At 45.9% G+C, this 14,779-nt stretch overlaps 1 protein-coding gene across 1 annotated transcript in view; it reads left to right on the forward strand.

Moving 5' to 3' along the window:
• ASAH1 (N-acylsphingosine amidohydrolase 1) overlaps positions 1-14,779 on the forward strand; it is a 195,080-nt gene that overhangs the window by 147,266 nt on the left and 33,035 nt on the right. Inside the window, exon 13 of the mRNA XM_085641989.1 lies at positions 13,922-13,978. Within this exon, the coding sequence (XP_085498115.1) occupies positions 13,922-13,978 (57 nt within the window). The remainder of the gene's footprint in view (positions 1-13,921; positions 13,979-14,779) is intronic.

Here is a 14,779-nt window from a genome sequence, read left to right on the forward strand (position 1 = left end):
TTGAAACTGGTTATGTTAAAGGTACACATGGTTGGGCTCACAAGAAGAATTGTGATGAGAATCTCAAAAGGGTTTTGGAATGTTAAAGATGAATTGACCTTGGTGAATGGCATTTTGATGCGTGGAAGTAAGTTGGTGGTTCCTGACAACTTGAAAGATAAACTAGTGGCCAATGCTCATGTGAGTCATATGGGAATAGCAAAAACCAAGGAAAGGATCAGAGGCTTACTGGTGGACGGCCATGGATGTTTACATAGAGATAATTGTTTGCAATTGTTCCCAATGTGCTGGGAGTGACAAAGTGCTGAAGTGTAGCACTCAGCCAATGATTATCAGGGAGCAATCCTGTGGTCCATGGGTTGATGTTGCCATCGATATCTTGGGGCCTGATAAGTTGAGGTCCTCAAATCCACTATATTTTGGTTTGTGTGGACTTGTATTCTAGATGGCCTGAGGTAAAGATTGTTAATTCTGTTGAATCTCAAGTTGTCATGGTATTTTTGGAAGAACTTTTTGAACGTGAAGGGTTTCTTCTTTGTTATCCGATAGCGGGGTCCAGTTTACACCTCATTCCTTTCAGAAATGTTTGGAAGGAAGGAGCATAAGACATAAAAAGGCCTGAATGCAATGGTGTTGTGGAAAGATTTTTCAAAGTACTGAAGGAAGCCATCCAGTGAGCTGTAGCTTCTGGTGATGATTGGGAAGCTGCCATCAAAAGGAAAGTTTGTGAGTACATATTTATACCTCATTCATCTACTGGGGTGGTTCATTTTAGATTATTTAAGGGAAGAGCGGCCATCACGGACATTATTCCATTGTGGGGGCCTCTAGTAGGAATATTGTTGTCAGTAATGTTCAATGTACTGGTGCGTGGAAGGAAAGGGAGTTGAGATGTATGGAAAGGAGGAAGGAATTGTTTGATGTGAGAAAGGCAGCTAAAAAAACACTTGTAGGGGTTGGTGACTGGGTCAGAGTGAAGTTACCAAGGAAGGGTGTCGGTATTACCAAGTTTGGTAAACCCATGCAAATTATTAAGTTATTTAACAATGCAGTTAAGACCAGTGACTATAAGATATGGAACCTTGGCATGGTTGCCAAGTATTCTTTCTATGACTCTGAATGTGCTGATGTTCCTGTTCCTTGTCCCACATCTCAAGCGGTGAGGAGGTGCTCTTTGCGCATGAGAATCACACCTCGTCGTTTGCAAGATTGTGTTCGCTAATTTTAATTCTTTTAAATTTATTTTTCTTTGTGTCTATGCTATAAGGGGGAAGGTGATGTGGTATTATGTACTATGGTCCATGCAACCTGTATTCTGTACCTGTACCTTGTATTATGTAATTTGCTTTTGTTAGGGTTGCTAGGCTGTGATGTAATTTAGAATGTCTTCCATAGTGAGAGAATGTTATCCTTCAATGTGTTGGCAGTTGGTTTAGCTTTTGGTGGCTGAGGTCTCTGACATATAGATGTACAATAAACTTTTCCTGACATCCTACCTACTCTGCGTCTCCTGCCTGCTCCTTGATATTGGGGGGACATCAACTCAAATACTTTTAACAAAACTTCCTAACCAAACAATGTGTGGCACCCAGTTTTCCATGACCGTGCTCCAAAATTAAGAGTGCAGCAAGCTGTTTTGAAATACCCAAACTCTCAAAACTCTTCACTTACCAGAAGATCTCTTCAGATCTTTACTGTAAATGAAACTATAAATTTATATGAAACATTTTGCTGCTTCTACATATGGAAAATCCACAGTTTTCCTTATATTTTATATTTGCAGACATAAACAGAAGCAATGTGAGTTTGTGAATGTGGTATTGATGTAGGTGTGCAGTAGTTTGGTGTAAATATTAAGTTACGGTCGAGCTCCACTGCTGGAACATCTAGAATGTGGTTTTCTGAACAGTGGAGGTGATTAAAGTGAAATGTATTCTTACCTGTTAATGATATAAAGTGAGGCCATGAGTACTGGTCATGAGCTGCAACATAGTTAGGGGATGATCATAGCACAGTAGAGCATCCGGTATGGAGGGGTGGAGTTAATTGGAACTCAATCATGGATAGCATTTAGGGGTGATGAGGGTTTGTTACCAATAAGTTTATTTGTGATAGTGGAGACACATGATAGTATACACACTGTGTATTAATAAAGGTAATGTAAAGAGCGGTGGTGATAGAGACTTTTATGATGGAAATTGCACGTGTCTTATTTAAGGTTGATGTGCATTGAATGTGTTTGTGTATGCACGATGGAGGAATGATATGGATCAGCTGTATTTGCTAAATTCCTGAAAACGTTTAATTTGTGGCAAATCCCATTTGAATACAAATGCAGATGGATATACAGCATTCAAACTAAAGAAAGAGCAACTAAACATCACAGAAATGTTTAAATGGTGTCACTTGCAGATGTAAAATGGGTCACTTCTGGAATACAGACACCACATTTCTGTATCTCGTGCTGCAGGCTCATCATGCTCTTGGAGGTTTTGTCTGTTGTTGGGTCTTTGATACAGACAGCTTTAGCTATTTGGAGGCAGACCTACCGTATCCAATACATAGCATGTACTTAGATGGGTATTTGGGTCAGGCCCATGCTCATGATTGGATTGCTTTGCTGTCAAACTCGGGTGTCTGCAGTTGCTTCGATGGCTTTCCTCCCTCTACTTGCATTTGTCCCACCCATGAGCATTTCGATCTCACATTGTTCAGACTGCACTAGTTGAATCCTTCCACTGTTAGCTTTAGGGTACTCTCTTCAGGTCTAACTACATATAGCTGAAGATGACTGGATGACCTCATGTTCTCAATATACTTTAAATATTAGTGCTATAAGTAGTAATATAGAGTAGGTTGCGCTCTGAGTCAGCTCTCATGAGGCTATTAATGTCTGCCATTGTTTGGATGGACTGTTTTTCAAGCCAATGGCATTTCAGGGACGTTTGTAATAGGAGCAAATATATACATGATATTGCTTTAGTTTTTGCAAAGATTATTACTTAATTCATCAATGGTGAGTGGCCATGAGCAGTCTGATGAGTGGTAGATTGGAGGCGCTGACAGAATGGGACAAGCTCCACCTCGAATGCTGCAGGAGCTTGCCAAAGCTGAGTTTATTTTCCTTGCCCTTATCAGAATTCACTGCTCTCCACTACCTGCCTGCTCACTTACAGTCTGGGATGCCCTACTCTCCAGAAGTTTATGTTCTGTACACACATTTCATTGTCCACCCCTAAATTACCAGAAAAGCCGCAAGTGGACTTTTATTTAGTTTGCTGATTTGTCAGAGTGGTTTTTACAATAACTGAATTACTTTTAACAGCAGTCCTCCCCCACACGTAACTTTACGTAAAGTAAAGATCAGCAAGTTTTTGTACAGCCAGCCTACCCCCACACGTGCAATGATGATAGAACTACATCTCCCAGTATGCAACACTATTAGCTAAAAGCCTGTACTATCTGAAGATGTGACATGATCTGACCACTTCATCTATGACCGACAACAGCATGTTTGCCTTGTCATGATTTACTACTGCTACACTGGAAGCCATTATCAGTTTTGTAGCAGACAGTACCATATTGTGGCAGATCACTTTCACTCATACTTTCTTAATGTGGGAGAACAAACAATTTGTATCTGACCTGAAGACAAGAGTTCTTGCACTTGAACGGGAATACCTCACCAGGCAGGGACTTCAGCACGAAGTATCAGCAGACAGGGCCTCCTTTTGACAATTTTACTTGGACGAAGCTGGGCAGATCTGGATTGTCTCGACCAGGGCAATTTACGAAGTGGGGAACAAATCTGAGAAACTGCTTTACTTGCTGGCCACTAGAGATGCTGTTACCAAGGTGATTTCCACGTATAAGTGATTCAGATGGGAATGTGGACAAAAACATCTGTAGGGATTGCAGCCACCTTTGCCGTTTTACTACCAAACACTTTACCCTCAACTCAAACTTTCTGGCCATGAGCGATCACGCAACTCTTCTTGCCCCCTTCCCAATTCATCAGGATCTTCCCTTGAGGACATTGTGCACCCAAGACAGGGAAGATTTGAGATTTGGAGCAGCCTATAATGTTGGAGCAGGTTGAAGTGGCAATTAGTGATATGCTTCCAGGCAAAACACCTTGTCCAGGCAAGTTTCTACTTGAATACTATAACAAATGTAAGTCTCTTCTCTCCCCTCACTTACTGAGTATGTAAAAGAGACCGTAGGTGAAGGAAAGTTTCTGCCCTATCTAAATTTGGTGACCATGTGTTCAGGTATTTAGTCAACATTAAACATTGCTGCTGAGCGGATATATTTTTTGTGGGACCGACACAATTAATCAGACCTGGTTTTTAAAACTTTGCGTTCTGTGATTTTTCAATAGAGTTTAGAAAAAAGGTGATTTTATTTTGATTCTAAATTGAGCACATTAAATAAAAACTGTGAAATAGAAAAAGGCAATTAAACATCTCAAACTTTTTACCTTCAGCCATATGCATTTCACCTATTCAAATAATAACTTTTAAAACTCAGACACTCCATCCTGCCCATTACATTTCTCTACCCCATTATGTAGTGTCATTCTGTTCATGTGAGGCGTCCATTTTTAGCACTGTTACCCAAGAATGTTGTCATCCTCTTCCACAGTGCTAGCGGTAAATTTGGGGCGGCCTTCTTAACAAAAAATGCTAGCCGTACTGAGAGATCATTTGTATTCGCTCTGAAAATACCTTTACACACATTTGCTTTATAAAGACCTGTATCATAAAGCCATAAAATGCCTCTCGAACAGCGCAAACTAAAATAAAAAGATAAATAATAATCATTCTCTGTCGATCATTTTGGGATCAGGCACATGGATGTATCCGAAAATTACATTTAAAAAAACAAAACAATTATAACTCTTTTTATTGACTATCAAAATGAAAGCAGTTGATAAAGTCGTGGGTGCTCACTGTAGTATACAATCATCAATTAACGAAACATCTTGTTGAAATACAGCGAATAATCTGTCACATCTCGATCCCAAAGGCAACAAATAAAAAATTAAAAAAACACTATCAGCCTGGTGTGTAACAATTGTTCGGTTAGTACAGTTTCCGAGGCCCCATCCGTGTCCAGAGTTGCACCAGACGCTGACTGCTCCCAAGGCCACGCTCCCGTAATGTGTAAAGTTACCTGAGAAGGTATCGTAGTGTGGGGATCAGACTGCCTAACCCACACCTATGCTCGAGCTTGTCGGGGATGTGGGGGAGTTGTGAAGGGTTGCTAGGTATGCTTTGTATGGGCCCCAAATATCCTTGGGACGCGAGGAGCTGGGTAACATGCTGTAGTAAACTTCGCTATTAGTGTTGCAGTAGGCTAGGCTGGTCAACCAACCCTGTAGCGTGGGCGAAGTCCTACGACCCCAGTGTAGTGAGATCTCCCTCTTTGCTAACAATAGGCTAAGGGATGCGAATCTCTGTATTGACTTAGAGAAATTCACCGTGTATCCCTGGAGTGGGAACGGGGTGAGTCCTGTCATGTCTCCCAGTGTTGAGTGCACTTGCTCCCAAAAGGAGCTTATGTTGGGGCAGGTCCAAAGAAGGTGGGTGAAATCCGCATGAGGAGCACCGCATTTCCAGCATGTATGTGGTCTACTGGGATCAAGTTTATGTGCCTTGGCCGGGGTAATGTAAATTCTACTTAGTAACTTATAGTGCAACAGTTTATGTTGGCTGTTCAATGAGACATCTTTCATGGCTTTACAACATTTGGCCCATTGGTCGTCCATGATCGGATGACCCAGTTACGCTTCCCAGTCCCCACGGAGCTTGTCATCAATGATTGGAATCTCCGCGGCGCAAGCTTTGTAGAGTTTGGATATAATGTGCACTCCGGTCTCATTCTCATAGAGAAGGGATAGAGGAGTGAACGAGTCCGTCTCTAAAGGGAAACCTAGGATTGTAGCCCATAATGCAGAGTGCAGCCGCTTAAGAACAAATTTGTCCATGAACGTGGCTTCTTGGAAGCGGGCGTCCTCTGAGGCCGAAAAGACGTGACCGCCTGGGTACAGGGCACCCACTGTCAAAATGGAGAACTTGGTCATCGTGCATTGCACTAGTTTTTCGCCTGTGATGGGAAGCCAGCGGGCATTCGGTAGAGGGAGGGCCCCGAAAATTACATTTCATTGCTGTCAAGCCTTTGCAAGGTTTGAAAACGGGTGGAGCAATGGACAAGGACTTCTTATTTAGGTGCAGGCTCAAAGTGTGCAAAATGTTTTTCCACAAATCAGAAAGACAACGAAAGGTTGCAGCTTATTGAGGGGGCGTGGCCTGACCAAGCACCAAGATGGTGGCTTGATCTCGGAGCTCCGGAGCGGGCGGACCTGAAAAACTGCCTCGGTTCGTCCCATCACTGAGATCGCCCCCGCCTCCCACCCCAAGTGCCGTCGTTGACACCAGAAGCTCGGTGGCATGATCAGAGCATAGCGGAGTGGCTGTAAGTGGTTCCATTGACTTTGAGGGGTCCCGCGACGGCGGCAGCCTGACACGGCCCTCCGAGTCCCGCAACGACCGGGGTCGCAGGCGAGCCTGAGAGCGGGGCTGCAGCCGCGCAGCTCCTCTGCAAATCGTGGCCTGGGACCGGGGGCCTTGCACCGAGTGGTGGTGTGCCTGACCTTCCCGGTCCCTGGCTCCAGTTAATTGCAGTGAGTCACTTGCTTGATCCCTGGGCAGCCTAAGCGCGTCAACCTCCGGCTCCCGGCAATTTGTGCTGAGGTGGCGTCAGCACCGGTACATAATTAATTAGATGGCGAGCCCCGTGCGCAATATCTTCATCACAGCCGTCATGTAGGGCTAATTGAGGGATGGGGGCCGCAGTCATCGACAAACCCTTATACCTCGCTGTCCTGCTCACCGGGGGAATGACCAGTGCAACGATTAGAGTGCTCCTACACCACCATTAATGAGTGGCTGGCCCACTCCTCATATGAATAAGGCGCAGTGGCACAGATACACGCAAGCTTCACCTGCATTCTCCCTCTCTTGGCCTGCCAGTGAAGAGACAGTGCTCTTCTCACGCCCCAGGTGCCCACATTATTGCCCCGTGCCTGCCTGCCAACCACTGAATCCGCTGGTCAGCTGCAATCCACTTGTTGAGCGGCCATTTTTTCATCCTCCTCTGCTCATTATGAGGCGCGGAGACCCCAAGCAACGGCAGCTATCTTTTGAGGTCGCCAAAAGTCCCAGGTGGGAGGGCGGCGACGTTGCGGTGTGGGGAGATCCTCCAGACCTTGAACAGAGCCCTATGGAGGGCGTGGCGGCCATCATGGCGTAGCTATGCACCAGATTCAGGGCCATAGACACGCGTTTCGATGGTCTGGCTGCTCGTCTTGACACTATGCACAACTGCCTGGAACAACATTAGGCCCACATTGACTCCGCAGAAAGGCGCATCTCTGACGTGGAGGATACACAGTCGGCCACGGCCAAGCACCTAGATAGCATTGAGCACCTCTTAAAAATGACGGCAACCAAGGCAGAAGACCTCGAGGGAAGATCTCGTTTCAATAACCTCCGGATAGCTGGAGTGTTTGAGTCCACCAACACAGGCCCCATGGAGGCGTACATGGAGCGGTTCCTTGTGGAACTCTTCGGAAGGGACAGTTTCTCCTCCGCAATTGTGGTCGAGCGAGCACACAGGTGGCTTGCCCCCAGATTGGCCCCAGGAGCCCCTCCATGTCTCATTATAGCGCGACTGCTCAACTATCGCAACCGGGACGTTGCACTACATAGAGCCAGAGACATGGCAGATCTGCAGTTCCAGGGGATGTCATCGTCATTCTATCCGGACTTTACACCAGTAGATCAGGAGGCCTGGCACAAATTTCATGACATTAAGCGAACTCTGCGAGGAGCAAGCATTCGTTATGCCATGCTGTACCCAGCGCGTCTTCGAGTTCAAGTCGACGGTAAAACCGACATTTTCAAAACACCCACAGAAGCCGCCGACTTCTGGAAACACCACAAACCACCACAAACCGAGCAGAAACGTACCCCCTGGGAAATAACTCTTCACTCTTCAACACTATGTAAAAAAAACAGGACAGTGAACTATAAAACTACACGAAAGTCCCCATCATGATTGTACTCATCGCCATTTAGTGATTGATGGGATGGAATAACCTTTATTGGTGCAACCTTATCGGTTCTCCTCTATTCAATTGCAGTTGCATTTGATTTAGGCATGGCTAACCTTCACCTAAGTGGTCCGCTCTGAGCATTGCCATCCCCCCAACCCCCCTCCTACCCTTGTTAATTGTGGGACATTTGGATTCACCGGATACAGGTTTGGTGGTTAAACGATGTGGGAGGGGTGTGGTGGGGTGTTTTTTTTTCTTCATGTTTTATGGTTTGTATTATGCAGGACATTTTAACACACACTAGCTGACTTCCTAGCACCACACATGTAGATGTTTCCATCTACATGCTATCACACCTGCTGTAGCGAGATCGAGTGGGGGGGGGGCTGGGACCTTAGAGTTGCGATGCATGACGTGGAATGTCTGGGGTCTGCCGATTCCTCGCAAGGGGAGGCATGTCTTAGCCTATTTAGCGAGGCACAAAATACATATAGCCCTGCTACAGGAAACCCACTATGCTCCAATCTCCGACAATTGCTTTGCGTCTACCTGGAGCACCAATAGATTTTTCGCCAGCTACAGTACATATTCTAGCGGAGTCTGTATCCTGATCCACAAAGCATTACCCTTTACAGCCCACACAGTAATTAAGGACCCTGAAGAGAGAGATTTATTAGTGGCAGAGAGTTTGGGAGCAAAGGGGATAATCATAATTAATGTCTACGCCCCTAATATAGAAACAACTGGCTTCTTCACTAACCTATCCACACACATCTCTGGCATCCCTGTTGACTCCATCATATTAGGTGGTAATATTAATCCCCCCCTGCAACCCATTTCCGACACTAAAGGCACAGGACACGTAAAATAATCACACTCCATAGAGGAGCTTGAGGCCAAGCTTCGGACACACCTGTTGGATGATTCTTGATGGCACCTACACCCCACTGACACAAGCTTCTCCTTTTATTCAGCATCTTACGGTATGTGGTCTCGTATAGACCACTGGTACCTAACCCCGGATCTCTTGCTTAATATTCAGTTAACGGACTATTTACCCCGCACGTTATCGGACTACTCACTGGTGCTGTTATAACTGACTCATAGCGCGCCCATACAGGCCCTGGCATTTCTCAACTGACGCTCTACTTGACACTGTCTTCAAAAGTGACATATGAGATGCGATCAACTCGTGCTCAGTACCCCAATATGCCACTATATGGGAAACCTATATATTCGGGAATATGCATAACTAAACAAGCTGGGGTTTTGCACACTATACGTCGGGGCCTCGATGCCACTGAGCAGGCGTTATGAGATCTTGACGCTTCGCCACTATCGGGCGGCTCACCCCTTCCAATGTATTAGCGTGCGAGCCTCCCGGAATAATTCCAAGAGCTTGCCTCGTGAGACCGCTTATCAGGGAAAATATGCACGCGCTCCATTATATGGGGAGGGAAAGAGCCCGTGACGGACCCTGCCCAGACTACATAGGCCCCGATAGCAGACCGCGTACATCACTCAACTGCAATTAGACGACGCCAATCGCGTCACTCAAGGAGCAGATATCCTGTCTACATTTTTGTCGTACTACATTCGCCTATACACTACATGCTCCCCACCAGTCGACACTACCCTTTCCGACTACTTAGCAAAGGTAGCAATGGTGTGGATCGAAGGAGGCCAGCAGCAATTTCTGACCTCGCCCATCAGCGCCAATGAAATATCTCAGGCCATAGACAACCTGGATGGCTCCCGCACCCCCGGCACAGAGGGACTTCATAAAACGTTTAAGACCATACTAGTTCCGCACCTCCTGGAGGTCTATGCGGAAGCACTTCACTCGGTGGTGCTCCCTCCCACTATGTGCAAGGCTATAATATCCCTGCTACTTAAACTGAGCAAGTCACCTGATAGGTGTGTCTCCTATATGCCCCTATCTCTGTTAAATCAAGACAATGATATTGGCTAAAGTGCTCACGACGAGCATATCGCTTATAATTGAGCAAATCATCCCCCCCTTCAGACAGGTTTTGTACCAAATTGATCGACCTCTGTCAATTTGCGCATGATATTTGCAGTCATTAACCAAATTGACACTGACCTTTCCACAGCGGCGATATTGTTGGATGCCAAGAAGGCGTTCGACTTCCTGGAGTGGCCTTTCCTCTAGGCAGTGCTCAACAAATTGGGCTTCCTTTGGAATTTCTGTGCTCTGGTCCGCCTCCTTTTTTACTAAACTTGTGGCGCAGCTCCGTGTTAATGGAGAACTCCTGGATCAATTCCCCTTGTTGCGTGGCACCAGGCAGGAAGTCCACTCTCCCCTCTTATATTCATCATTCCGATGGACCCTCTGTTGCGGCATCTTCAAGAGCGCCATCTCCAACGGGGACTCAGATTCCATCAGGGCCCCACCTCCTGTCCTTGCTATATGCGGATGACATCTTATTTGTACACAAGCATGTTACAAATCTCTTTCGAATAATTAGAGAGGTGGGCCGGTTTGGAGTCTTTCTGGTTTCGTTATTAACTGGACCAAATCTGAGGTCTTTCCCTTGACGGACACTACCCTCCCTTCCACGTTGGACTTTCCCTTGTGGTGGTGTGATGACCCTCCTAGATATCTGTTCTACACCGTACAGCATCAGAAGTAATCTGCCTCAATTATGGCCCAGCCATAGATCGTCTATCGACACAGATCGATTGCTGGATATCGCTCCCACTCTTGATTGCCGGTAGGATAGCTATTATTAAGATGGTTGTTCTGCCCCGCTTTCTCTACTTATTTTTAAATATTCCCATTCCACTTACAACTACATTTTTTGCTAATCTCTGGAGCATGTTGACACAACTAATTTGGGCCAGTGGGTAGGGTGGCAGACACTCACAATGCCCTTTGTGCGTGGCGGTTTTGGAGTATCCGATTTTTACTTGTATTATCTGGTACCACAGACGCACTATGCCTATTTTTGGTACCACTCAGACGCACGGCTACAGTATTTGAAACCTGAACATTCACAGTCAATCCCCTGTCCTCTCTCCACCATTCTCCTGCTTGGCCTCGCGAGGACACCAACAGAAATTCATACACTACAGACCACATGTTGGGCTTGGGAAAGGCTTTGCAGATACCTGATGGCTGACTGCCTATATTCCCCACACCTGTCACTGCCCAATAACCCATGGTTACCTCCGACTACCGAAACTCTAACACAGCACGCACTCAGTCAACTTCACCTCCGAGCCATGGGAGATGCGTTTGGAGACAGCCTAGTGCGTTCAGTCGCGGACATAGTGGAGGGCCATGACATATCCATTTTAGCTACATTTCTTGCCCACAGGACGCAAACCTCACTGGTTGTCGCAATATGTCCCTCGACTGTGGAGCTGCGGAAATTCCCTCCCCTATCTACAACAATTATATCGCCTGACAGCGCACATCTAGTCTCCCGACTATATCACCTTGCCCAGACGCACCACCCGGAGGTGGGTGGGAGAACACGGTTGGCTTGGGAGGGAGATTTGGGGCATCTTTTAACGGATAAGATGTGGGCATACTGCTGTGCGCAAACTCGCTATCTCCAACAACTACAAGCACAAACTCCTTTATTTTAAATTCATACACAGGGCTAATGTCACCCCCAAATGTATTGCCAAAACGGACCCAACTAGGCCTGACAACTGCCAGAGGTGTGCGGCTGCACACGCTGATTTTATTCATTTGGCATGGAACGGCCCCCTCCATCCTGGCGTTTTGGGAGGTGGTTTTTGGACATCTAGCATTGATGGTTGAATCGGAGTTGACCCTCTCCCCACTGCTTGTACTGCTGGGATATGTCCGTCCCCTAGGGGCTGGGATTCGACCCTTTGCTGCTATTGCCCTACTGTTAGCCAAGAGCCAGATTTTCTTACACTGGGGTGGACTCGCGCCACCAACAGTAAAAGCCTGAATGAGGGATCCCATGTACTGTGACACGACTAGTGATATATATGCAACGCTGCTGCCCCTTGCCTCCTGTCCAAAGAATATTTGGCAGCCCCTCCGCTCCTATTTGCCACTCCACCTTGAACTTACTGACTAAAATGCCCTCACAGCTATGATGGATGCTTTTTTAGCTAGCCTGTAATGATAAATAGATGTATTTGTCTCTACACTTGCGCAAACCTGCACTGTTATTTAATGGTTGTTATTATATTTGCCACTGTCATTCCTTATGGTAATATCTAATCAACATGCTATGCACTATATTTGTTATGGCAATTACTTTTGGAAAAATGCAATAAAAACAAGTTAAAAAAAATAAGGTTGGGGTATTATTATGGAAATTGAGCACTGTCCCACACCTTTTAACCCCTTCCCTGCTCATGACGGAACCGTTCCGTCATGAGCCACGGTTGGCGTGTGCTCATGACGGAACGGTTCCGTCATGACAATCCTGTTGGCGGCCGCTCCGCCTGCGCGGCGCTGTTTCCCCGCCTGTGCGAGGGGACAACGCAAATGGGCGGAGTCATGACGGAACCGTTCCGTCATGAGCACAGCTCAACTGTGGCTCATGACGGAGCGGCTCCGTCATGAGCACAGGCCCACCGCGCTGCCCCCCTGCCCCCCCCAGCGCTGCAGCGGAATGTCCGCAGCAGCGAAGGGGTTAACAGGTGTGACCTGTGGAAACAGCAACAGTGCCCTCAGTTACAATGAATGCTCTGCCTCCAGGGCAGCCCATTCAGTGAAATAAAGAGCGGTTGCTTCATGCCACCTGCATATAAAGAAAGGAGATCCCCCTGCATGCGGGTGCAGTGAGTGACCCTTCTCGTCTGCAGGGGGATATCTGGGGGCCTATGGGACCCCGTTTCATCCCTCCAGAGGGCTGCCTTCAGGAGGCACACTGACAGTAGTGTGTCCCCTTTTTGTGGTGCAGTGTGAGTGCCCCTCCTTAGGGCCTGTTTGCATCTGTGTCTATAATACGGTGCAGTGGCAGAGGCAAAGAAATTCCTTCATTTAATTGGGGCCACAGCCCAATGCGAATGACAAATTGCCCTTTCATTAGATCACTGGTGCTACTTGTGCACCAGTGCTATCAGTATTACAGAAGGGGACACAAGCTTCTGCACCCTCAAGCTGTAATAACAATGTGCCCGGGGGGGAGGGGGGGGTGTTTGGGGAGGATGTGAGGGCAGATGGGGAGGGAATGGGCGGAGCGGGCAAACCAGGCGCACACACCCTTGGCTCCCCTGAGGCACAGTGTATCATGGCCCCCCTCCAGACATCCCCATGCAGACAGGAGTGGCTTTGAAGCAGCAGTTCTGTATTTCACATGAATGTGCTGCCCTGGAGGCCGCACAAATTCGCAGCTGCCCTGGTGGCAGTACATTTATTGTAATAGGGTGCATTGTTCCAGTTTATAGGTGCGCCATTACACAGACTAAGGCAGTACTCCCTTTCAATAATACAGGCTCTGGTATGCTTTACCAAGCAGTAGAGTCTGTCTAAGGTACCTAGAGATTTATTTCTTTTTGGGATACTGCTAAATCTCTCTAACCTGACAAAGTTAGTAAGAACAAAAGTACTACATCTGAACTGGATATAATGGCCATGAAAATTGGCCTACTCAAACCAAGTTCGTGAAGGTTTTTCTTCAAAACGAGTTTTTCAGAAAAAAAATCCTAATTCATGCAAGGTATCGTTTTCTATAATAATCCACATTTAATAATAATTCCCCATGTTACTCAGGATGAGTTATGAAACTATTAGAATTCTGTAACTGCTTACAACCTAATTTTCTTTTGTTTTTAATTTTCTCCTAGAATATATCATTTAAGACGCTCTACGATGTTATGTCAACAAAACCGGTTCTCAATAAGGTATGTTATCAGAACATGCTTTTCAGTGTTTTCTCTTGAAAGAGCTCAGGTGCGCTTTGTCAAGGATTATCAAACAGCAGAGAATGTACTTACTAAGCAGCTCTTTAAGGATTCATGGCGGGTGTTTCCCTAGCATTCTGTCCCATTATGCTTCACCCCCGTTTGTGTCCGCAATCTACATTTTGCCCTGTAGATTTTAAGGGGTGTCCGACTAATGAGTGCATTTGTGATTTTAAATTAAATAACTGCTAATTTAATGCCTTTCAAAAGTAAGGTTCCCATAATTGTATTTGGACCCAACTAACTTCTGTTCTTTATCTTCTCTCCTATTCTTGAAAACGTTTGCATTTATGAAACATTGTACTTGAAATCATTAGTGTATAATTGACTTGGAAAATAACTTTAGTTTCACTAAATACAGACAGAATTTGTGCAGCAATTGCTTTAAATGAACCATAGGACTGCTTACGATAGACCCTTCACACCGGTACTTACAAACTTAGGAATAGCATAAGATTGGGAGACATCCAGTTGGAATGATATTTGGATATAACCCAAAATAGACAAATGTAGTGTCAGATGTTAAAGAAGACATTTTCAATTTATAAATGAGAGTAGTTGAAGGATAGAGTGGCAAAGCATTCCTGGTTTAGGTAAAGTTTGAAGGCTGCCATGGGAGGGATACCAAGAGGGTAAAAGGTGGATCCTTTGCTCTTCAGAAAGCAACTAAGCAACTTCAGATCATTCATGCGTGTCTTAACTTATGTTATCATTCGCTTTTCGCCTGCTCCTTGATTGTTC

This window comes from Triturus cristatus, chromosome 2_2 (assembly GCF_964204655.1).
Source record: "Triturus cristatus chromosome 2_2, aTriCri1.1, whole genome shotgun sequence".
Taxonomy (NCBI): domain Eukaryota; kingdom Metazoa; phylum Chordata; class Amphibia; order Caudata; family Salamandridae; genus Triturus; species Triturus cristatus.